Raw genomic sequence first — 25,817 nt, forward strand, 5'->3', positions numbered from 1 at the left:
TCCTTTCAGGTAGTTGTGGAGAGCGATGAGGTCTCCCCTCAGTCTCCTTTTCTCCAGGCTAAACAACCCCAGTTCCTTCAGCCACTCATCATAAGACTTGTTCTCTAGACCCCTCACCAGCTTTGTTGTCCTTCTCTGGACATGCTCCAGAACCTCAATGTCTTTCTTATAGTGAGGAGCCCAAAACTTTAAAAGACATGTAGATGTAGTGCTGAGGGACATGATTTAGTGGCAACTCGGCAGTGCTAGGTTAATGGTAGGACTTGTTGATCTTAAAGGTCTTTTCCAACCAAAAATGATTCTGTTCTATGATTCTGCCCCAAGTGCGTTTCAGGAGGCTGTGTTTCAGACCAGCTCTAATCTGACCCCATGTCCTGAACACCCTTCAGGTGGTAAGAGTATTTCTGGGGCACACCTTTTTAGCTTAATTTCCTATGGTGGGCACCCAGTTTGCATGCTGTGGGACTGCTCCCCAGTGTGAACCAAAACATGAGAAGCGGGAGAGACCTGGAAGCTCACTTCTAAGGTGCCAAGCTCCAGCACCGAGGCAGGCTTACCCTTTGCACGTATTACAGCTGAGGGAGCGATAAACGGTGAGGATAGAGTGCGGACATTGTTTAAAGCGGGCTGACACCACAAGTGAGAAGGCAGCCTTTGATTTATATTTGCTGACTGACCAGCTGCAGTGGCTTAAGATATGAGTGGCCCTCGATGGGGTTTGCAGCCCTTTTGCCGAGGATTTTTCCTTCCGTAGCACCGCCAGTGGCAAGGAAAGTGTGGGTGTTCCTTGTTTGCCTTAGTAGAAATGAGGATGACCTAGTTTAAATTGCTAGGGGAAGTGTTTTGAACTAACCTGGCTTACGCGGCACGGAGGCAGCAAAAGGCGCCCTCGCCGGTTCGCCCGGTGGGCTCTGCTCTGCTCCGGGGGTGGTAACCATTGGAGAGGGGTAGTAACGTTTTGCACAGGTCTGACTACCCGACAAATGAACATGAGCATAAACCGTGACTGCAGGGTTCGCAACTATAAGTTGCCTTTAAGCGTGTGTCTTTAAACAGGCTTCCTGGGTGAAGACAAGGAAAATATATTCACAGCCTGATTCAGAAGAAGATGAGAAAAGCTTTCATTTTTTTTTTCAGGCTTTTTCTTATGTTTCCCCACTGTCTTTATCCCTTAACTGATTCCAAGTTTTTTGATAGCTTTTGTCTGTCACTCCTCTAGTTTTCTTCCAGCAGATGTCTTTATGTGATAAACCGATGGACTTGTACAATACAGCTTTCTCTGTTGGTATCTTTTCTAAAAACTGATACACGGAATTAAAATGAATAGGTTGCAAGTAAGATTATAAGAGAAGAAGAGCTGGATTAAGAGATGCTGGTGAGGAAGAAATGCAGTAGCTATCTTAAATGAGATGAAGGGCCGATGAGGCTCAGACAGCTGAGGGTGAGAGAAGCTGCACGTAGGGACCAGCATGCCACCACGAGCAGTGATGCTGCCTGAAGGGCCCAGAAGGAAGCAGGTCACTTCGTGATACAAGGGACTGCGTGAAGAGGCAGCCTAAGGATGATATGCAAGGGAGAGCAAGGCTCTGCAAAGGGAATGCCTGAGGGCTGAGTAGAATTCAGGAAATAGGTAAAAATATGGGGAGTTGGAAAGCTGTCCATCTTCACATGTGTGCTGCCAGCTGTTAAATCAAGAGGTGGCTCTATGTCATTGGGAAGAAAAGGTTGGAGTCTGTGAAATGTATTTTGAAATCTTGCGATAGAGACCACTTTGTTATGTGGAAAATAAAACTCAGAATCTTCCAGGTAAAGGTTCTGGCCAGAAACTGAGTATAGTAACACGTAGTTAACGCCCTTCGCCAGACCCCAAGCAGGTATGGCTAAATGCACCGTAATATGGAAATCCGGCTCCATGATAACAGTTTTGGATTTGAGCACCCCAACCAAGGAATGGCCCTGCTGTTGTGGATATGTGGTCAGCCCACCAGCACAGAAGGTATCACACCCATAATGTCTGCGATTGTTGTGTGGGAATTCTACAGTTATTATTTTTGTCTCATCCAGGAATCCATAAAAGTACTTGGACTGAAACTACAGTCAGGGGAGTTACGGTGTAAAGAGGTCGAAGTGATGGAAGAAGCTGTTGGGATCCAGAAGAAAGAGGGAGGCTGAAGAAGCCAAAAGAATGTCTACCAGCTTTTTTCCTTCATTCCTATTGGGAGTTTGTTTACATAAAAACAAAATGTTGAAATGACTTTATGTTACAGTAGCTATAAATGAAGCTGTTACAAAATCTGCCAGCTCTTCACTTTTTGTTTATTTATTACTCCTAGAGGTTAATAACTAAAGTTCATATGTGAGTATGAACAATTAATTTGATCCATTGCTTGTCATGCGTAAGGGCTAGGCTTATCCCGGCCAGATGTAGTTCGGCATAACTGGACCTAATGCTAAAGTACTTCGCATCTCAAGGAGTTCACGACCGCTAGTCAGACGCTGAGCTCCCCGGTCCAGCGCATGGGGAGAGCTGGCTTACAACCAGCCAGATTCAGAAAAAGAGGGCGGCTGTCCAGCCCAGTTGTTGGAAATTCACTTGAAAAGAATCCATTCGTTATTTGGAAAGCTAGGACCAGGACCTGGAACTGGCTTAGGAACCTGAGCACATGCTTGCGAAGGAGTTAGGATGGACAAGAACATGACAAATCTGGGTTTTTTGCTCTGCACGGATCATGACAATTTTGGCTGGAGCAATCTTTTCTTTCATTGCACCTTCAAAAGTTGTGCGGTAGCAAACTGTGCTCTGTGCTAGCAGTCTGCCTGCACGGTCACCCACTACAGAAATACTTGCTTCTCCCACAACGCCTTGCGCTTGAACTCTGATATTTTCTTGGACAATGTCAATGCCAAACATCTTGCGTACCAAAAGTTAGTTAGCTGAAACCTGACTGGAGCTCATGAGTGCAACAGCGGCTCCGGAGAATAAACACAAGTAGTGGTTAAACTACTCTTCTGGAGTAAGTTTAAAGAAACAGGAATTCTTACCAGAAATGCAGACCACATGCAAAGCCACTCTGAATATGAAGTATGCCACGGACAAAGACCCGAAGAGGAAAAATCTGAAAGCACATTTTGGAGATAGCACTGGATGAAATGAGGCCTTGAACTGGCAGTAAAGAAACACGCTGCTCCATTTTGGTGAGACGAAAACTTTAAGGTCCTTTTAATTAATAAGATTGAATTTACTGAATCTATCACTTAATTCTTCGACTGGAAACAATCCACATGTCTGACAGAAGGGACAGCGGTGCCGTGGGGTGAGGCAGATATAACCTACCTCAGTGTGGTCAGCAGGGAAAGGAAAGCTCCTCCAGAGGGTGGTGCAGAGGGAAAGCTTTTGTGCCATAAACCTGTCAGGCATGCAAAAGCTAAAATCATCTCAGTTCAATGATACCACTGTGGAAAAATGGCAACTATAAAAATAAGGTAAGTCAGGCAAGAACAAAGCATCACATGCCCTCAGTGAAAACTCATCAGCCTTTTTAAATAATCATTGAATATAAAGATTTCTGGGATAAACATGCCCCCCACAGATTTTATATTAAGGTTGGGGCAATCGAGTGAGGGTTTGCTAATTGAACAGGGGGCCGGATTTGTGAAATGCACAGAAACCATCACCATGGACAATGAGACACGGCAAAGACATGGGGCTTGCAACAGAACAACCTGTTTGGTTTCAAACACAGGTACTGTCATGGCCCCAAGGGCACCGCAAGCCCTGACGGTCCCTGCCCACCCCCCGAGGGCTGCCCCCACCTGCCCGTGGCCCGGTGCCCCCCGTCTGCCCTGCTCCTGGCTGGGGCGGTGGGATGGGCCCTGGCTGCCGGGGTCTGCCACCACCCACCCTGGGGAGCCCCCGACGCTCCCAGCCCTGAGGAGCCAACAGCACCCACGGTGCCCTGACTGTTTTGGTAGATGAGAACGGGGGGAAAGGTTACTTTGAAAAATGGACGTCTAGAATTTGACCAAGAGTGCTCGAGGTATTGAATGAGTTAATGGTTTGTTGAGATGCAATCATGTCTATGAACTTTGTAATAAATGCAGGTGCAATAAATCTTTAGAAAAATGTCCTACAAATTTGGTCTGTGGAAATTCCCAGTGAAGGAACACGGCTCAGGTGAAACATATGATTTATACCTAACTGGGCTTCAGTCAACTTACGGTAACCTTCAGTCAACTTACGTTGGTTTTACCTCCAGAGCAGAAATGGAGTGAGATGCATGCTATGGGAGATTTCCAGTTGTTGATAGAGGGAGAAGTGGTTGAAATCTGTTTTAAAAGTCCAGGGTCTTAGGAAAGTTGCAGCTGCTAAGATTACTTTGGAGCTGAGGAAGGAAGAGATGTCTGTCTTTTTGTCAGACATTTGGGTCAAATATGGACTTCAGCAACTACTGGGAGAGGGAAGAAAGGTCAGAAAAGCTGGGTGAAGATGTGACCTGACCCATGTAATGCAGCGAATTTAGGTGAGGAATAATAGAACGGTCTAACAGACAGGCTGAGAGGAAAGCCAGTCTAGCAAATGCCAAAGGTGTACTGCATGGAGCAAGAGAGAGGCTGGGGGAAAGGGGCCCGCTGGTCAGCCACCTCACCACTGACCACCCGCACAAGGTGGGAAGACCTTTATGGCCAGTGAGGAGGAGTCTCATAGGGAGGTGGAGCTGAGCCTTCCGTCCGTTTCTGGCCCTTACCCGGACTGAAAACTGAGCCGGCACACATGTGAGCAGCTTCAAAAGGAAGTAATTTACCTTAGGCACACAATCAGCGAAGGAATTTCCACTGATTAAAAGAAAATTGGAGCTGTGCACAACTGGCCAAGTCCCCAGATGTTCATAGATGTATGGAGCTTTGTACAGCATAACTGTGGGGTTTTCCAAATCCCAAAACAATTGCATAAAATGAGTAAGAAACCAGTGTGGGGTCGTTTTCAGAGCGGGAAAAGGAAACGCCGTGTTTCAATCCCCCTTTCCTATGAAACACAGATGCTAGCCCTTACAAACCGCAAGCGGGCCTGACAGAAGAAGACAACGAAGGAAAAAAGGGACACGTTTGTTGGAGTGAGCGTACAAGCTGCTCTCCCCTTCCCCTGTTCTTCCCAAATCCCTCTTCCTAGACCCCTCCTGCTCGTGCTTCTTTGCAGTTGTTCTAAATCCTAAGAAAAGTCTTAAGAGTTTTACAGTCTTTTGCAATACATCCACGCCACAAGAGAATACTCATTCTTTCTGTGATATATTTTTAGGCTGCATAAATCTGGTCCTATTCTATGGGTAATGGTTTCTTGCAATTTACTGCAATATTCATTTAAAAAAACACAGACTGCTTTTATTGGATGACAGATTCAAAGTTTTCACAAATTCCTACATCATTGTGCTTCACAGACCTGAGTACGTGCAATGCAGTAGCCAGACATGCGTGTTACATTCCAATAGCATGGTGTCAAACGAAGAACTCAATCAGAAGTCAAAATAACTTAATAAATACCCCTGATCTGACTCAGCCCTCCCCAAATTCGGGCTTGTCTGAGTGGGGAAGCTTTCTGGCAGAGTGACTGTGGCAAAAAAACCACTCCCCTGGAGTAACTTTGGAAGCGCAGTAGTTTGGAATAGAGTTACAGAGCTTTCACATCAGTTTTATACCATATAATCTACAGTGGAATAACTCTTCAGAGTAACTTCACTGTGAGTTGGTATTGTGTAGACAGGCGAATTCAGGTGAAATCCTGGGCAAACCTTGAGTTTCGAAGCAACCATAGGAAGGTATGAACCATATACCTGGGTGTAGAGACTGGGGGGAGTTGGGGATGGCTGGCAAGAGAAGTGACCCTCCCCAGGCAGCCCCCAGGAGGCTTCAGGGTGTCTTCTGGGATGTCTCCTAAGGGATGCTGCCGGGGGGACACTACGCTGAGCTACCGAGAAGGTGGGAAGCGTTTCTGCTTTTGCTGCCAGGAGCCGTTGTGGCTGGCCACGGCAAGGTGACCTGGGAGAAGCTGCTGATCTATAGAAGATGACCATGTCCAAGGCAGCTGCTGCCTTCCTGAAGGCTTCACCCCAGCCTGTTTCTGTCTGACGGAGCCAGCAGCCACAGCCCCCACGCAGGCTCCAGCAGGTACCTATTTGACAGAAGGCCCCTCTTGTGCTGGTTTGTCCCAGCTCTAACCTTGATGGCACAGCAGTCTGCCTGGATGTCTCCTGTGAACTTCCAAGACCAGCAGAACCCTATTTTGGATATTACATATCTCAAAGCCAAATCTCATTTACCTGCTCTCCTCTTTTTTTTCTGTTGTTTTTTGTTGTTGTTGTTGTTTTGGACACTAGATAAATGGAAACAAAGATGAAAGAATGTTTTCCTTGTGCAGTGTATGTATTCTTAAACTTGCTTTTTTAGCAGTGCTTGTTGTGCTCTACACATTAGCTCCTATGACAACTTAAAAAAATGAGAGTTCCACACTTGTGATTATTTCTGATATCCAGGGCTGGTCTCCTGCATCACTGCTCACACACTCAAGCTCCCAAAGCGACATTAAGATTCTGCCTGCGAACGAAAGACTGAATACTGCGTTCACTTTCTTTATGGCTCTAACTTGTTTTTTACTACAGTTTATCCTGTAATGCGAGTGAAATAGGCCCGCTTTAATAAAATGTATTTCAAGATTTGATTCTTGTTACGCTGCTTCCTGCGCTGTGACTTACCACAGGGCCAGAGCGCAAAATGATAAATGAGAACCGTTTCGAAAAAAAAAACCCAAACAAAAAACCAAGCAAACAACAACAACAAACCAAAAAACAGAAACGTAAAGGACTGGGAAAACTCAGAAAATGAGCTGCTGAAGGAAGCCCAGCGCATCCCTAGGAGGTGGCCCGAAGGCTATTTCCATCCGTGCTGCTCTCTCGGTGCCAAAGTCATGGCAGTGGCAGTATGTATTTAGGAAAGGAACACAGGTTTTGCCACAAACCCAACAACGAGCTTGCTGCGTGCAGGGCTAGCCCGCAGGTATATATATATTCTTTAGGAGACGCTGAACTCCGCCGGTAACTTTTGCCGGACGGCGGTGCTCCGCCTTGCAAAAACCCGGGAGCGAAGCTCACCCCCTCCCCCCGGCGCCGAGCCTCCCCCCGCCTTACGCTCCCCCCCGTTCGGACGCCCCTTCCCCTGCCCCCAGCAGCCGCCGGGGGCCGCCGCACCGGGACGGGACGGGACGGGACGGGACGTGGCGGAGGGGAGCGGGGTGTTGGGGGCGGGGGGCGGCCGGGGGTCGCTGCCCGCCGGGGCGGGGCGGGGGCGCGGCCGAGCGCGGCGCAGGGAGCGGCGCGGCCCCGGCTCCGCCTCTGCCCCCGCCGCGCCGGGACGGGACGGGGCGGCCGCGGGGCAGGAGCGGGCGGCGGCGGGAGCCTCCTTCTTCCTCCCTCCTCCTCCTCCTCCTCCTCCTCCTCCTTTTCCTCCTCCTTACCCCCCTCCCCCGGCTCCCAGCGGCGGCTATGTGCTGCCGGGACCGCCCGGGCGAGCGGCTCTGAGGGGGCGGGCGGACAAAGGCTGCGGGCTGGTGCCGGCGATGGAGCGGCGCGGCGGCTGAGGCGGCTCGGTGGGGCCGAGCCGAGCCGGGCTGGGCCGGGCGGCACATGGTGCGCGGCTGTGGCCGGGCGCTGCGCACCGGCGGACGGGCCGAGGGGCCACCATGGACAACTTCTTGGCGGAGGTGAGCGCGGGACCTTCCTCCTCCACCACCCTCTTCCTACTCCTCCTCCTCCTTGTCTGGCGTGGGGTGGCTTTGTGGGGCGGGAGCCGGCAGCGGAGCGGTGAGGGACTCCCGAAAAGTGTCGTGCGCGGCTCCCCGAGCCACCCCGGCTTGCAACGGGGGGGGGGGGGGGGGAGGGGATGGTGCAGGGGCGGCCCCCCTCGGGGGTCGGGGCTCCGTGAGCGGGCGGGGGGGGCACCGGCGCCCCCTCTCACCCCCCAAATTATCAGCTTTGCGGGCTGCGAGCGGCGGCGGGACCCGAGGCCGCCGAGCTGAAGCGGGGGCTGCTGCTGCCGCCACCGCCGCCCTCCGCCGGGGGGGCGCTGGGCGCTAATTGGGGCTCATTAGGGCGCGCGGCGCTGCAGCCGGGCAGGGCTGGAGGTGCCGCGGCCGTGTGTGTGTGTGTGTGTGTGTGTGTGTCCCGGCCCCGGTCTGTGAACTGGGTTCAGCCCGCCTGGCGTGGGCACAGCCTTAGGGACATAAGGTGTCCAGTGTTAATGCGGCCGCTCCTGTGCGTGTGTGTGTCGTGCTTGTAGGTTGCTGGCCCCGCGTGCGTCTGGGCTGTGACTTCTGGTGAGTGACTGCACCAGCGCTTTCGTCGCAGCCTTTGCTGGAGCGGTGGCACGGTCAGGGTTGTAAAATGCGGGCCAGGCATCTGTTTTACAGGGCTGTGACTAAGCTGCAGAAGCGTCCTTCGCCCTCGTGAAGTAACTTCCCGTGTGTTGTCGGTGCTGCTGTTGATGCTGCCACAAGAAAAATAGGTGATCTGTTTACCGGGATAGTAATTAGTCAAATAAAAGAAGGTCACGCACCTTGCTGCTTGTTAGGTTTTCGTTTGTCAGACAACAAAAGTTCTGTCAAGTGCAATAAGAAGGAAGAAATGCAGGATTAATTTTCAAAATGTCTGAGTTAAGTAGTAATATTGCTTTTTTTATTTTCCCACTGTAGAGGATGTAGCCCTCGCCTTTGAAAAGCTTGCAAGCCATGAGCAATATGGTAGCATTAGCCTAGCCTTGCAAAATTAATCTGAAGAGTCATTCGCTCTGACACAAAGTACAGTAGCGTGCCCTACATAAAGGTGAAAAAGAGAGTTAATGGTTTTGACTCCCCTATTAGCCAAAATTACTTGCCCCAGGGAAAAAGCAAGTAAATTTTGCTAGTCTGTGTTAGTATTTCAGCATGTATTTATGTTAATTCGCGGTTGCTGCATGCAGACTTTGATCTTTCTTAAGAACTCTTACTGCCTTTCAACGTGTTGATATTACTTTAAAAGATCAGTAAATACAGCGCTTCGACTTTAATCCGCATCCAAAGTCCCACCCATAAGTATAAACATTTTCCTTTCCTCACACCGGAGTGGAGCGTATGTAAATCGCATATACAGGGAGCGTAAGGCACAATAGCAGTAAGGCACGGGGCCCGGCCCAGCTGCCAAAGAAGAACGTCTGTTGAAGGCACTGGATCGAGCCACTAGCTGGGTAATTTAATTTGTGCGAGGCAGACATCCTGCAGCTGCTCTTTAAGAAAATATTTGCTGACTTATCTGGGGGAATTATTGTGCTCCTTAAAATAAGTCGCAGGGTGCGGAAGACGGAGGAAGCTGGGTGAAAGGAACAGGTAGCAGCCCTGGTCTGCTCCGCTCTCCTTCGGCAGCGACGTGACTCCGCTTGTGTTGTGTTTTGGGAGAAAAGCTGGTAGGCGAGAAGGATGTGTATACTGGCGCTTCATAGGGGTCGTTTCTCAGCGTTACCAAGAAGACCTCATCCACTGCGCTGGAGGCAGGACTGTCTTCAGGTCTGGCCGTTGTAGAAAACCACCATACAACTAAAAGGTGTTAGAGGAAAAAAAAAAACAACTACCCTGCATTACTACTTTTTCCATATTTTTCAATAGCTAGGTGCTGACTGTAACCTGCTCTTAGTCTGTGACGACGCTTGCTGGAACAGGAGGAGGCAATGGGGTGAGATACTGCTGGAGTGATGGAACGCGCACCTCGCAGAGGAGGCGCTCCTGTTGGGACTTGCTGCGTTAAACGTGACGTGGGATAACGCCAAGCTCCTGCCAACCAGCTGATGCTGCCGTTGTCCGAGACTTAACGGCTTTTTGACTTCTCAGTCTTGCTGCCCGGTGTCCTTCCTTTGCTATTTCTTATTTGTCTTTTGTTCTTCTAGGATGACAAGTGGTTGTATCTGTCTCCAGAGGAGCCTTGATCACCATCCCTATCCCAGTTTTCTGACTCAGCCAGTTAAAAAAAAAAACCCACATTCTGAGGAAAGAATTAGGCTGGAAGAGTGGTCCCTGGAACTTACCCCCCCAAAATGCTTTTATTGCTGGAAGATATTAAAGTAATTATAAAATTGCGTTCTAAATACAGAGAAGTGTTTTCAGAGACTTCTAAACAATATTTCAGGCTGTTGATTGATCTGTGCTTACTTCTGGTGTTTGAAAGAAGGTTGGTTGTGGAATCGTAACTTTTCCAGTATAGTTAGATAGTCATATTTCCATACGTAAAGTGTTAACACCTGTAGAAATCCCGGAGGTCCATACTCAGAGTTAAAAATATGGATGTGTGCAATAGAGCCATTCGGCTGTGTTGCTCAAAACAGCCTGAAAAAAATTGTTCCCTTATGTTTTACCAACAGCTAGGGTGCCCACAAGGGAGCAGTCTCCTGTGGTAGCCGAGGTCAGACCTCTTTTTTCCAATGAGAATGTGTCCCTGCTAAAAGGGCATGTATGCCATGAGGGAATGAGCAGAGTCATTTCAAGAGGAGAAGGAACAGAAGGAAATTTTGCAGAAAAAAGGCAGGAGAGGGAAACTCAAACTGCTTTTTTAGCACCTGAAGTTCCCAAGCAGTGCTTACCAGGCAGGGCAACAGGGGAAGTGGATGGAGAAGTCAAGTTCATCCTCTTCCCCTTCTGTTGGGGGGTCACTTTGCCCTATACAAACAGTGTGTCACGCTGAACCATGGTCACTGTCCTTGTCACTGGAGGAGGGTGGCGGTTGCTGGTCCAGCTGAGGTCAGAGAGTGGTTGAGGCTGGGGGGGGGGGGCGGAACGGGACTTGTGGAGGTCATCATGTCCAAACCTGCCCTCTGAGCTGGTGCTGAGCTCCTGGGGAGCTTGCGGCACAGTACGCATAGCGGTGGCTGCAGGGATCCATTGCATTTAGTTGCTGCTGAGCTTAAAAGACAAAGGATTATTCTCTCCCCCCACTTAATTTCCACAATGGGAAGAGAAGAGGGAAGAACAGCTTTGTCTCCAGCCCTCAGTCTAGCATGTGTGGGTAGATGGTGTTGAAGGAGAGCATTATAAAAGCAGCATCATCATTGAGGTCCCACTGATGTTTCTCTAACGTTCCACAGAGGTTTATTGAGAACTGTGGGTAGTCTCCTTTGAGGCACAGCAGACACTCTGTGTCCAGCATGCTTTTAATTTTAGCACTACTGCTGGTACCTCCAGATCAGAATGGCTTCCACAGTTGGAGCATATTTGCTTGCGTACCCAGTTTTAAGGGCAGGGCTCCCAGCACGTGTCCTGAAGGAGCAAGTGTTGAACCTCCCTCAGTGGGAAGGATGTGGGGCAAAAATTAATTCTGAGGCTTTGAACTTAGCTTCAGGGAGCCGTCGGAGGAAGTATCTGCCGAGCCTGGAAGCTCTTATTTCGGATACGCAGCTCGCAGCACACTTTTCCTTGGTGCTCCCGAGCTGCGAGGTTTGGAAGATCACTGCTTCCCAGCACTGAGTCCTTCACGCAGGCCTTTGAGTGGTTCTTAAAGTGAAAATCTGGTGATGCTAATAAATCAATATACACAGATTCTGGCTGTGCTGTGCAGCATGGTGTACGCATTTAGGGCAATCTGAGAAGTCTCCCAGTTTTTTTTCCGAAGTGTTTTTCTGATAGCACAAGTACGGGTTTGATGTTCCAGCTTGTGATACTGGTGTAAGCTGTGTAGCTTACTCCAGCAAAGTAGTCTTTCAGACTGGTGGGGCAAAACCATCATCCCATGAGCGATGGTGTAAAGGTTACATTTCTGGAGAGCTTCTGAGCACCAAAGCCATGCCAAGAAGGAGCAGTGCCTCTTTCGGCTGTTGACGTTGGCTGCATTTTCTGAAGTTCCTGAGCTGTGACTCCTTCTCATATTCAGGTTTTTTAAAAGCTGATGGTTGTTTGGTCAATAGCTATTTTTAGGTTAATTAGAGAGCATTATGTTTTGAGTAGAAAACGTTTCAAGGGGGCTGAGGACTACTTTACTGAGTCGGAAAGAAAAAGTTTTTGTGGGTTTATTTCTGTAAGTCAGGAAATCGCGTTCAGCTCATCAGTAGCACGTCATCGTAACTGCCTACTTGTTCACATGTGCCTTTCATAAGATAGGTTTGTGCAACTGAAGCGTAGTTGCCGTTGCTGGGCTGGAGCCTAGCAGCCCTGCTGGCACCACGAATATTGTAAAATGACACAAGAATTCTCTTAAAGCTGCAAAACACATAACTGTTGAAATTAGCCATAGAGGCGCTACGTTTTGCAGGGTCTGCTTGTGGTTTTTTTAGGTATGTTCAGTCAGACTCCAACCAAAGGAGAGCTGTGAGACCCCCCCACCATTACAGAAGTCTTGGCTGCTTCTGAGTCTTGGGTTTTTTTTTCACCATCTGGTGACACCTCACTGAAACGGTTACTTCTTTTTTTTCCAGTCTTTTTCCTGATTGTGTGTTTATGTCAGCATTTTGTGTTTAAGCTATTGTGCTCTAACCGGATTTTTTTTCTTTATATGTATTTTCATTTGGTGAACCCTGTGTATCACAGAATGGTCAGGGTTGGAAGGGACCTCTGGAGATCATCTAGTCCAACCCCCCTGCCAGAGCAGGGTCACCTACAGCAGGTTGCACAGGATGGCGTCCAGGCGGGTTTTGAATGTCTCCAGAGAGGGAGACTCCATAACCTCTCTGGGCAGCCTGTTCCTGTATGGGTGTGAAGGTTGCAAAGCTCTTTAGCTCTTCTTTTTTTTTTTTTTTTTTATTTTTGTTTTAGAGCTGTCACACAGCCTGCTGCCCAGGGAAAAGGAATCGTGTTTGAAAGCATGGCCAATCTCAATTTATTTGTGAAGCTGAGTGGCACGGGCTTTTACCAGAAATGCTCCACAGTTTTTTTTTTTTTTTTTCCATGGTTCTGTGGAGGCGAGAGAGGACCGCTTTGCAAGAGTGAGGGAAGCAGAAAAGAGCTTGAGCTTTTTGTATTGTTTTGATCGTTTAGTGACTTGATCCCATGAGTAACCTGGGAAACTCTGCAGCCTTTCAGCGCTCTTGTTGCCCCAGCGTGCTGTGAAAAGTGGAAGGAAAAGTTTGAGTCCCCTCATCAGTAATTATGCTGTTGGTTGGCTTGGTGGTACCACGTTGCGCTTCCACTGTGGTGGTGATTTTTAGCCAAATCTTGTGCCAGTATAGATAGTCTCATGAATCTGGTTTTTGGCATTTGAAGGTAGCTCAAGGAAAATTGGTAGGTCCTTGGTACTGGGGTATGTGGGTGTGGGTGGGTACGTGTGTGTATATTTATAAAGTGTCACTGTTATTGCACAGAATAAATCCAGACTTAACCCCCAGCAAGTGAATAACACACCTGCTTATTTTTTTTATTTCCCCCCCCCCCCCCATTTTTAATACAGGGAGTGAATATTGATGTAACTTCTAAAAAAAAAAAAAAAAAAAAAAAAATTTCTAGCAAGAGAAGTGTCTTTTCATGTCTCCTGGGTGGATGCAGCCTCAGAGGAAGGTGCCGTAGTCTCCTGTGAGGGCCTGGAGTGGCAGCCCCGTCCCTCGCACGCCCGGCGTGGTTCTGGAGTGAAGCACGTCCTCTGGCTAGTTTGATCTCACCAACCTTTTTGGCCGCAGGGCCAGTATTTTTCCTTAGTGAATCACAGTCCCCTAATGTGGTCAGAGCCAGGAACGTAGTTTTGGGTGGAGCCCCGGTAGGAGGGCAGGAGGTAAAAAGTCACTGTGAATTAAGATTTTTGCTGAGGGGAGAGGAAAAAAAATTAGCGGCCCTAGGTCACTAATTGTGGCTACTTTACAAGTTTTGGGATGTGACCTCAAAACTTGCTAGATTGATTATGACTTCAGGCACGTATGAGAGGGTCATGGCTTAAGCATTCTCATTTCTCTTTATCTTCCTGTGATTTATCATTATGTGACATTTTAAACCATTAGTGAGACATGAAGGAGGATGGCTTTGTGTTGGAATAGCAGTTCAGGGCAAGTTTTTGGTATTATTGGTTCAGATTTTGCATGGTGGCTTTTTTTTTAATTTACTTAGGATTTTCTAAGATGTCCTACGTATGTCTGAAATCTGAGCATTATCCAGTGGTCATATTTACTGTGATGCAACTTTGTTTTGGCCAACTGCCTGATTAAGAAAGGTTAAGTGGATTACCCTTTTGGTTAGAAGTCCATTAAGTAGCTCAAATGATCCTTTCTTTTAAAGACAGGAATTTTCAAGGTTCGGATGCAGAGTGGGAACCGATATTAACTATCTTCCAGATCCGCCTTGTGAAGTAAACTAAATCCACGCTGAAGAAGAAATTGCCGCTTTGTTACATGGAAAATATGAGCATTATATTGGAAAAGTACACTGGGAAAGGTTCGTTGTGACAGAAGGAATGAGTAAAGATTACTAGTACTTCTAACTGTACCCGTAGGAAGTAGAAGGATTTGGGGGAAGAATGTACCGTCCATTCCTAGACTCATTTCTGCCAAGTCAGTGAGCAAGACTGTCATCTTGGGGAGGCCCCAGTACCTTTCATCCTTGTGCTTAATGTCCTCAGCTGGACAGCCAGTGTAGAGCTGGCTGAGGGGGTTGTGTGGTGGCTGCTCTGCAGGGTGCTTGCTGTTCCATGGACATCATGACTGGCCAGACCCTTTCCCACTGCGAACCAGTGACTGACTGGGGGAGGCTGCTGAGTTGTTTCAGCTGTAAACACGTCACACCTGTGCTTGTTTTACTGATAAATGTAAATACTTGCTCTCGGTTTAGGTGCTGTTTTCCTTTAATGGCCAAGTGACCGTTTTTCAGTCTGTCCTGTAAAAGCCTTCTTATTTGGCAGAAAATTTATAGAGGGTTGGGGCTTTTTTTCACTGACGTCTCAAACACGAGTGATGTTGGAGGAACTTGATAATATATGTTTTTTTCCTTATTTAATACCTTACTAGGAACAGACCTAATTTTGGTTCAGATTTGAAGCGTGGCAGAAATTTGGTGTGTGTTTGTTTGTTTTTACTGACCAAAGTTAACATTTCCATTCTGTGTGAACTCTTCTTTAGAGGGGTTTAACACACAGTTTCTATATGAGATCTTGTAATTTTTCCTTGTGAGCAATTGTGCTTAGTTATTTTTCATTAAGAAGGAGCAGCCACAGTCAGTAACTGGAAAAAAACAAAACAAAACAAACAAAAAAACCCCCCAAAACAAAGAGCACTCCAGCCCTTTTAAGACTTTGAGGGAAACTTTACGGTTTACCATTTGTATGGATGGAAGTTGTCAAAAGTGAAAGGTACTGGTCACTTGCATGATTTTCTGAACTTGCACTGAAAATTCATATCCGATACATCTTAAGCTGAATTTTTTAGGTGTCTCAGTGGCCCTGCCCCCAGTGGGTAAATATAAGCACATTTCAAAGAGAAGAAGTCTGATACCACAATCCAAGTGGATTAGCGTTTGCTAATGTTAGCAAACTTTAGCAAACGCTAATCCACTTGGATTGTGGTATCAGACTTCTTTTCTTTGAAAATACATACTCTTCCTCACGTGGCAAGCCTTGCTAGAGATTTTGAGTGAATATTAAGCAAAGGTGAGTATTAAAGAAATCAATATTCTCTTCAACCCATCTCTCAGATGGGTTAAATCTTTCTGTGAAGTGACTTGGGTTTTGGTTTTGTTTTGTTCCAAATGATGGAAAGAGGAAGGAAGAGAGGGGAGCTCAGCAGCAGACTCCAGGAGCCAGGCTGTCCCTTCACTCCTCATCCTGGCTGATGGCATGCACAGCGTGAACGGCTGTGTTGGAGGACTTAGGAAATAAAAGGCTAAGTGCACTTTGATGTGTTAGTGTTGCCTCTTCCTATATATTCTTGGGAAACTATTCATAATCCTTTATTATAGGTCAGTGATACAAGAGTCTGTTGATACAAGTCTCTGTTTTGTTTTTGGAGAATGCCCTTGTGGGAGATGCTGTAAGGATACCTTAGCAGAGGAAAATGGTTGTTTCTTTTTCGCCCGGAGGCAAAACTGCATCCCCACCCTGCGTAAGTTTACCCAAGGGCTTTTTATCATGGGATGTCTGCCTCTATACTGGGGTAGTCATTAAAAGTATTGAGGGTTTTGGGGGTTGTTTTTCATGTTCTTAACTTCTTGAGATGGTAATGCCGGCAGAATGGCACCTTGCTGCCTAAGCCTGCCATCATGGTCTCAAAGTCAGGATTGATTTTGGTGCCTGGGGCACACCTGGGGTAGAGACCTGAGGCCCAAATGGCTGATGAGCACTAGCTGTCATTAACTCCAGCTGGAATTACAAAGCTGAGTATTTCTGACAGTTGTCATCAAACTTAGCAACCCCAACCCCTTGGCCCTCTTTCTCTTACAAACCTTTAAAACGCTTTAGAAAACTTGTTTTGGTGAACTCTACAACATCTGGAGAAAACATTTACGTCATTCTTGAAACGATGTTGGACTGTGAAAATGGTGCTACTGGTGAAGCCTTGCGTGGTTTTGGTGTTGTGCACCTCGTGTGTCTCTCTTCCTACTTCCCGACCTTGCTAACAGGAATGCAGGATTCCTCTGGAAAGATTCTCACGCCTCCCCTTTGCATTCAGCCAAAGTGGCCCTGGTTTTGGGGACAGGAGATAAGAGAAGTTTATTCCTTGTTTTGAAGGAGTATTAATGTTTATAGCATTAACGGAAATGGATTATTTGGTCCTATTTTGGTTGCTGTTGTTTAATGTGACGTTAAAATGTTTACTCAGATGAAGTTAAATATATTTGTCAAGAGAATGGGTTTGTTTTTCTTATGAAACTGTTTATCCTGAGGAAAAGTCAAATCCCTTTGTTTAATGTACCCATCTGGTTTACAGAAGCAGTGGAGATCATTTCTGTTTGACCATGTTAGTGGGTCAAAAACCAACTGTGTATCTTGGTTAGGGTATATTTTTGTTTGCTTCAGAAAGGAGCCAAGTTGGCAAGATGCTGCAGTTCACGTCGGGACAAGGAGTAGATGCCGATTCTGTAGGTCAGACTTCTCGCTTTGTTGGTCGTCGTCTTGGTTCCCTTCCCCTTATTAAATATAGACTGTGGTTTTGTGATTAGGGTTTATCTCCTCATTACAGCTTTCTGGTGATGGGTATGATGGATAGGTTTGTTTGGTGTGTGCAATCAGTTAGTATATTCCCTAGAAGAAAATGAGAGTGTTGTTTGCAGCGGGGCTTTGAAGGGTGGCATTTCCTGCTGCTTTTCAGCCTGTGTACCAGGAGGAACGTCCGATGAAGCAAACTCTTTGTTGTTGAAACTCCCAGAGTGGGATTCTGCCGTGTGATACCTGATAAGCTATTTCAAGGGATAAACAAATGCAGCAGATCTGAGCTAGAAAATACAATTTGCGCAGCAGCCCACTTTTTTTTTCCCCCCCCCTTGCAATTAAGTTTCTAATATTCTGTGTGCCAAATCTGAGAAGTTTTAATAGATGGCAGGTGGGATTTTGTCATAAAGTTGCGTGGCGCTTGCAGCAAAAGGGCGATTCTGTGTTGTGTGTTAGTTTTGGGGGTCTCTACTCCTAGTTTCTGTTTCTGTCGCACCGTTTCTGCCATCATTTTGCTTTGGTCATTCAGTAACTTAAATGACTACAACCCTAGTGCAGTAGTAAACTCCCTGGTTTTCTTGTACAGAAGCCCATGAGTAGATGTAATTGCAACATAATGAAATAGAGGTATTAAACTCTTACTGTAGAGTTTCCACCTTTGTCAGTAGGATGCCTTTGTACTGTGCAGTTAAGGTGCAGGTGGCATCAGTAGCTGGTGGAGGACAGAAGGTGGTACCCACATCTGTGCGTTTTCTTGTGAGCATCCTTTGGTCTTTTGTTGGTAGCTTGTTCATAGCAGTCCTTACTGAGTGCAAAGGGCAAACACTGAGTCATGGCATCCTTTTCCTTTGGATGGCGATTCAGCATTTACTGTGTTCAGGTGCTTCTGCAGTCAGGCAAATACAGGCTGTAATCCTGAATTTTGAGTTCTTGCACTAGTGTGCTGCTTACAGAAACACTCCTTTACGTTGCTTGCAAATATTTGATTTGAAAAGTGCACAGTCACTTTATGTAGTCAGAGAGGCCACAAAAGCTTTGCTGTTTTCCTGGGAATTTTGTTGGTTTTGTTGTTTTTTTTGTTTGTTTGTTTTTTTTTTTTCTGCTTGGAAGGCATGAGAGATTTCCGTAGCAGCTGTCCCTGAGCACGGGGATGTCCCTGCCTCCTGCTCCACATGTAGACAGGAGTCCTCTCTCTAGGGGAGAAAAGTGGGTGCATGTTAATTGGTGGCTCAATTGAAGGGGCAAGAAGGGCTCAAGGCAGAAAAGGTCTGGACACCTGCAGCAATAGATCATGGGTCATGTCTCTGTGGGGATCGCCTGAGGCTTTCCTGGGGAAGCGCAGGAGAGGAGCTGTCATTGGGCTCTGAGCAGGAGCAGATGCTTTAGCAGGGCGGCTTCTCAAAGGGGTCTCCTTGTTGCATGGGATAACGATGCCTGATAGCTACTGCTTTAAAATGCATAAATTAAGCTTTTTTTGGCTTTTCTTGTGAGAATAATCTTCTGTTGCTGTCCTGAGGCCAACTGGAGTTTTCCTTGCTGTAGGTTTTGAGTGTGGTATTATAAATGGCAACATTTTGGAAAGTCTTGCTTTTTAGGGTTGTCTCTTTTTCAATTTTTTTTTTTTTTTTTTTTTTTTTGGCAGTATTGAGCGATGACGTGCTTCTGGATAGTTTCACATAAGCTTATTGGAGAAATCTGGGGTTATTCTTGAGAAAGCTGCAGTAATTTATGTCGTAAAAAGTAGGATGTTGGCATTTGGTAGTACTGCTCCATCGGTGGCAGTATTATTGCAGTAAAAATTGCCATTTTTACTTTTATTGAAATTCCTACTTGAATTTTGTTGTCATGCCATCGTCTTTCCCCCTAATTTTGTTCCAGATGTTGTACCAGAGAGTAACTAGTAATCAGCGAGTTGTTCTTTCTCTCTAGAAGAACAGCCATGGAAGCAGTTGGATTTTTATCAGATCTTTGTAACTGTTAATGAGGAAGAAATTTCAAGAGCTCTCTGTCAGATGGGGCGAGAGCTTTACCAGAGACTGCTGGAGGCAGCCTGTGCTTGGGATCTTTGGGAAGTCCCCTCTACATTGTCCTCGGTGGAAAGGTCTGAGAACACGTGGAAGCTGGATGCTCCTTGTATATGCCTTAAAAAGGGAAAGGCTATGTCAATAAGCCCCAAGATAGGACTGTATAAACTGCTGCTTCTTTTGTGGGTGTCAATATTTATTTAACTTGCTGATATTTTGTTCCACTCCAGCTGCAATGCTGCGTGCTGTTGCTTCCTTTCCCTATTACCAATGAAGAAGAGAGGGGCGGGGGGAAATAATACCTTGTACTCTTTGCTGGCGTAGATCTAAATATATTTGTGCCTTCTGTATAATAATCTGTTGTTCCTTGCTAATGCTGATGTTTTTTAACTTTCTTGTATATTGCACACTTTTTTTTTTCCATTTCTTAAATTTAAGTAAATGATTTGGCACAGCTGGGGAAGTGTCTGCATAGGAGGAAACATATTGCAATGAGCTGCTTCAGGATTATTTAAAAGCAAAAAAAAAAAAAAAAGCTGTATATCTGTTCCCTCTTTCTGACTTTGTAGTTGGAATTAACTGAAACAGATTTTTTTGTTTGTTTGTTTGCCTTTTCTTTGTTTGCTTATTTTTCAATGACCTGGGAAGCTCAAAAGCTATACTGAGCAAAACTAACAAAAACATCTGAGTAGCCGAAAGCTTAAATTCCCTGCTGGAAAGGTGGTTTGTTGAGGAGAAAAAATAAGTTCAGAAGTGGTAACCATTAGTGGCTATAAATAAAGAGTTACTTATTTAGGCTTTCAGATGGATAAAAGAGAGAGGTTGTTCCAGTTTTTCATCTTTACGGTGTGGTAAAAAGTAAGGTATGTCATGCCCTGCCATTTCTTTAGATAGCTTTAAAAATAGCTGCACTTGTGCTGTTTTCTGCTCAAAGAAAGGTCTTCAAGTATACTTGCATAAATGGCACAAGTTGTTTCGCCCCAGTCTGAAATAAATACGTGAATTTATGAATCATTTCACTTTTAATAAGATGTGTTCCTCGCAGGACAGCATCTCCATTCTGTCAGTACATTTAGAGTTGTGATAAGACACTGGATTTTGTTCTAAACCAGTATCTGTAACGGTGTGAGCAGTGTGGAAATGGTATAGGGAGTAGCTAATGGGTACCTGGTGGGTCAGTAGGTCTTGTCTTTTGGAAAATAAAACCTGGTTTGCAACCTGGTGAAGGAGCAGGCTGATTGTCTTCCTTGGGGTCACCTGCTGTGGGGGTGAGGAGAATGTCACAGGCCAGGGAGAAGTAATGATGTGCTGAGGCTCCCCCAGGGACCCTGGGCGAGCCCTGAAGACCCTGGGCCCTCTGTCGACTTTGGGAGCAGCTTTGGAGGGGAGACGGGTTTTTCTAGTCTCCAGGTGTTGAGATTAACCTTTTCGAGGGGGGCACCTTCTGCAGTCTGTGGCGTTGGGTTCCTTGTGCTGCATATGGTGCTGATTCCATAAGTTAAATTTTTAGTTTAAAGTCTTCGTTTAAAGCAGCAGCTACCTTTTACACTTCGCTTAGTGTGTTTTCAGCCTAATTAAGTGAGCAACGTGGGGGCTTGCGTGGATAGCTAAATAATTAACCTCTGTTTGACTTCACTGGTGCAGAACTGCGGCCTTTCTCTTCAGACCTAGATGTTTTCTGTTGTGATGTTGGCTGACCAAGCATCGATGCTTGTTATGTCCTCTTCCCCCTTTAATACCGAGTGTGTTTGCGGACACCTTACACTTCTCGATCTCCTTTGGAAAGTAATAATAAAAGACGTAGTGCTCTTGTGTCAGAAGAAGTTTTGGTGCTGAGTGTCCTGCTCACCGTGGCTCTGTGAAGCGCGTTTTGCACATCAGCTCTCTGGTGGCCCAGAGGGCTGTTACAGAGGTCCCTCCCAAGCGGCGGGCAGTAGAGGTGAGCAGACTGTTCCCCATCGTGATCTTTGCTCCTCTTATCAGCGGACGTTGGCGGTTCTCAAACAAGCAGCCGCGATAGCAGCTTCGGGCTGGGCGGGAGGGGAAAGCTGTTGGCGAAGGACAGGCGTGCGGGTGGCTAGGTTTAAAGGTGTCGGAGAGTTTTAGGGTTTTGTTGATTATAGCAAAGCTACAGATGATGAACCCCAAAGAAGCAGTGGGAGAAAGTGTTGAGGCTTGGGCTTCTAAAATTTGGTGCCTTGACTTGCATAATATCAGGATGTGTCATTTTATTTATTATTTTTTTTCCCCATGGAGATTTAGCTCCTGATGTTGCCCTACTTAAATCGAGATCTCTTTACTTATTTTAGCAAGGTTGTTAATTCCAGGATGAAAGTGAGACTCACAGTTCCACCTGAATTAGAGAAGAGTAGTAATATATTTAAAATTAGGCATGTTCTGAAAAACCTTGTGGTTTTGGCCTCTAGCTGGGTACAAGTTGCTTGGCTTCCTACACATCACAAGCACATGTGTAGGATGTGCTTGCCATGGGGGAGTTCATGAACATCTAGGGAAAAATGTCCCTGACCATGACGAGGGGGGTTGAACTAGATGTTCTTTAAAGGTCCCTTCCAACCCAAACCAGTCTGTGACGCTGTGAACACTGTCATTGCTGGGACTCAGGAGACCCCCAAAACTCCACTTAACAGTAACGGGTCAAAATGACTAAAATCCAGTAGGTAATGACTGCTGATCTTAGTACAAATTATGCTTAAGTAGTAGTGACCGTGGTTCAGGCATAGCTTCTGCAAGTCTGCCCTTCGGCATTGCTGCTGTGGCTCCCAAGTGGGTCACGGTGGGTGCTTAACAACAGGAAAAGGGGCAATGGGCACAAACTGGAACATAGCAAATTCCCTCTCAACATGAGGAAAAACTTCTTTACGTTGAGGGTGGCAGAGCACTGGCACAGGCTGCCCAGAGAGGGTGTGGAGTCTCCTTCTCTGGAGACTCAAAACCCACCTGGATGCATCCCTGTCCAACCTGCTGTAGGTGACCCTGCTCTGGCAGGGGGGTTGGACTAGATGATCTCCAGAGGTCCCTTCCAGCCCTGACCATTCTGTGACACAGCCCCGCATGAGGTACGCCCCCAGGAGCGCCGTGTCTGTGCCGCTGGGGAGGAGGGCGGGAATCTGCCACAATCGGGTCTCTGTGCTCTCCGCACAGATGAGGCTTTGTTAACAAGTGACTTACTGCTGTGTGTTAACCCATCTCAGTATCATTGTTACATTGATTTGTATGTGACTGCAGAGTTGCTTTTATTGCAGACCTGTTCCTGGAAAGCTAGAAATGAGTTTTTTATTTCTAATAATTGTCAGTGTGTCCATAAATTATTTTTTAGACAAAATAAAAATAAATACAATTTTGTCTGAGGGAGAGACTGGTACAGCATATTGGGGTAAAAAAAAAAAAAAAAAAAACAAACCCAAACAAACTTCTTGCAAGTTGGCTGATGTTGTGTATTGCCTCTGGAAGTTGGATATGTGCGAGATGGGTCTTAACTTCATTTTGAGGAATAAAATGAAGCACGTGTCTCTGCATACTTCTAGCTATGGGCCTAGATTTTGTAGTTGTCCTGTACAAATGGGATCCTGCTTATGTGAATATGTGGTGGGGATTTAACTCCTGGGAGAAGAAAACATCATGAAAGCATGTGTGTATCTTAAAAAATACACAGAAGTTCTGACAGTCATATTTGTGCATAAACAAACATGCTCGTGCCTATCTGAAGATGAAAGGGAACTGAAAACGTGACCAAAACAATGTTGTTTAAGTGCTCTCTTCAAAAGATCTCAGTTCGGTGATAAACAGCTGCCAGAGTTCAGCTGCGCTCATCGTATACGTGAGCAGCTAGAATTATGGTGAAATTATAGTCACTTCTTCAAAACAAAGACAAGTTGATACTTGTAACAACAGGAAAGTTGTAGTAAGACGGACCCATGAGCAAGAGGGAAGGTGATGTCATGTGAACGCTGTTGTGGGATTTGGGTGATTTAAACTGCATCGCTGCATCTGCCAAAGACTTAACAGCCCTTAATAAGTAATTCAATCTGCTTTTGCCTTGGTTCTTTAGTTGCAAAATACTATAGGATTTTCTATTTCCAACATTATTTTTTTTTTTTCCCCCTTTTCCTGGGTAGAGAGGCGTAGTGCATAAGGCTCTCGCCCTTCCCAGGCCTTTGTGCTGATGCAAATAAAACCAGATCTACCGCCCGTGCTAAGCGAGGGGACGCGTTCTGGTCGACTTTGGTGAAGGAGCAGGCACATAGTCCTTGTGGTTTGCAGTATTTTCCGCTCCACACATGAAAGTAGCGTGGAGCTCCAAGGACTCAAAATTAATTTCCTTGCAGTTGAGGAAATCTCTGTTCCGCTCTGCAGAATGAAGTGTGTTACACACTGCGTAGGGGGTTAAAGGTAGTTTGTGCACTGAGCAGAAAGCTATTGTTTTTGAGTTTATGGCTGCTTTGAAAAGCAAATTGGTTCTATTTAAGGCCAAGTCTTTTTGACCAGCCAAGTCAAAGCTTAGAGGAAGCTGAGAAGGAGCTGGTGGTGGAGCAACACTTTGCCACTCAACGCTTTCTTGCAATAGGGAGTTAAGTGGCTTTTCATCATTCCTACTGTCCTAGTGTTAAGGAGCACTGCAGGGGCACCACCTTCAGCAGAACTGTTGCATGGGGTTGAGTTTTCTGGTAGTCATGACAAGATACTTCTCAGATGTTCTGTTGTTCTGAGATTAATGATAACAGGCTGTTATTTTGTTTTTGAAGAGTAAAAAAACCGTTTTGGCTTAAGCAGTCTGAACAATTAGTAACATGCTTAAAAACATTAACTTTTTTGCAATGATACTTCTGAGAGTAATTCAGTAGGGAGAGGTACCCCTCCAGGTGACAAAGTTTGAAAAGCATTTTTCCCAAAGGAGGTCTGGGCTGAAGAAGCACTCCTTCATTCTTGGGCATGTGTCACGTTCACATCAGCTGAAATGAAGCACGTGCTCTTTCAGGGTAAGGAGGCTTTCCTGAATCCTCTTCTGTTTTACAGTAATTTACCCATATAATGCTTCTCTTTGCACTGTTGCATGGTTTAGCATTTGTGGAGAAGTTGTTTTTCATCAGTGTTTAGGTCATTTTACCTAAGAGTTATTAAAAAAAAAACACCACCCAAACCCAACAAATAGCTGTTTTGTTGACTCACGGTGTGGTAATATGAGGAGTGACTTTATTACTAGTATGAAAAGTAGTAAAAGATGCTGGCTGTGTTTAGGCAAAGAAAGACATTTATGTTTGTTTTAGGCTTACGTTCTTTAGTGCCATAAAAATCTGATTATGGGTAAGTAAGATTAAATATGTTTTAATAGCACTATGTCAAGCAGTTATGGAAAATTCCCAGTCTGAGCTTGTGCAGGCGCTTCAATACTATGAAGTCCATATACTTTTGGTTTGGTTTTTGTTTTTTTTTTTTTTTTTTTTTTTTTCCTGTTCTTAGGGTTCTTTTTTTTTTTTTTATTATAATTTAAGAAAAAGCACCTCTCTGGGCAAGGAAGAATCAGTAATGCTGCATTTTGAGTGCTACACTTGCATTTTAATTTAGGCACCCTGCTAATTTGACTTGAACTTAATTGCGCAGTCACCTTCTTTATAATTAAATTAAAGCAACGTCCTTGTGATGGCAAGCCTGTAAAGTCCTCCCAGGTTTCACAGACTGGGGAACTGCACCACGCTGTGGGAAGTAGATATTTATGGAATTGTCTGGGCTGATGTTTACAAAAGAGTTGGTTGACTTAATTCATTGCTAAGTAAAATAAATCGCTGTGTAAAGGTTCGTGCTCCTGAGTAGACGTACTTTCAGAGGTAGCTAAGAGAAGGATCATGGTTCCCTGGCCTTTAGGGGCAACAAGCGCTGCTTATGAAAGCTTGCTGTCCCCTGTGTTGACTTGTAGCTTCCAACATACCTTTTGGGTGGGAGGGTGAAGGGGGGGGGGAATCTGGGACAGGCGGAGCAGGGAGGGACGCGTAAACCTACTGGAGCAGTCTCCTTGCAGGAGAAAAGCATGCTTTGGTCAGACTTGCAGTTGCTGCGTGGTCTATATATGTTGTCTATCTGTTGCCTGACAGAGGTATATTAGTCTATGGGTATTGGGTGCTGTGTTTGGAAATATCATCATAGAATAGTTTGGGTTGGGCAGGACCTTTATAAGTCCCCTAGGCCAACACCCCTTCAATGAGCAGGGACAACTTCAACGAGATCAGGTTGCTCAGAGCCCCGTCCAACCTGTGCCAGTGTTTCACCATCCTCATTCTAAAAAAAAAAAAAAAAAAAAAACAAACAAAAAAGACAAATGACTTCTTGAAGATGGGATGGGCAGAGTGGAAAGAGGTGCCAGCTCTTGGGTATGCTCGTGCTAGCAGCAGGATCCCCTGCCTGTTGGTACATCTCGGGCTCTCCACAAAGATACTTGTGCTTCACATGCAAGTACATTTCACCCCCTGTAGGTCTCCACCGTCATTTTGTTATTTTCACTAGCCTTAAAGTCTGCCGGGGCTCACTTTTGAATACTTCTGTCTCAAAGCAGCTGTGTTCTTGCTGTGCCTTTCTCTGGTCTTGAATCCATTTTTCTAATCTTTCCAATTTTCTGCCACACAGACAGTGCTCATGGGAGCTCCTGGCTGGGGGAGATGTGGCTGCT

The 25,817-nt window shown here is 46.0% G+C and overlaps 1 protein-coding gene across 1 annotated transcript in view; it reads left to right on the forward strand.

Moving 5' to 3' along the window:
• Nucleotides 1–7,670: 7,670 nt before the first annotated feature.
• The window catches only part of MYO10 (myosin X), a gene marked incomplete at its 5' end in the record, with an annotated part of 170,062 nt that continues 151,915 nt past the window's right edge, over nucleotides 7,671–25,817 (forward strand). Inside the window, 2 exon segments of the mRNA XM_082479786.1 lie at nucleotides 7,671–7,721; nucleotides 7,724–7,747. Of these exon segments, the coding sequence (XP_082335912.1) occupies nucleotides 7,671–7,721; nucleotides 7,724–7,747 (75 nt within the window).

Source organism: Vanellus vanellus (assembly GCF_965231255.1).
Source record: "Vanellus vanellus genome assembly, chromosome: 2".
Taxonomy (NCBI): domain Eukaryota; kingdom Metazoa; phylum Chordata; class Aves; order Charadriiformes; family Charadriidae; genus Vanellus; species Vanellus vanellus.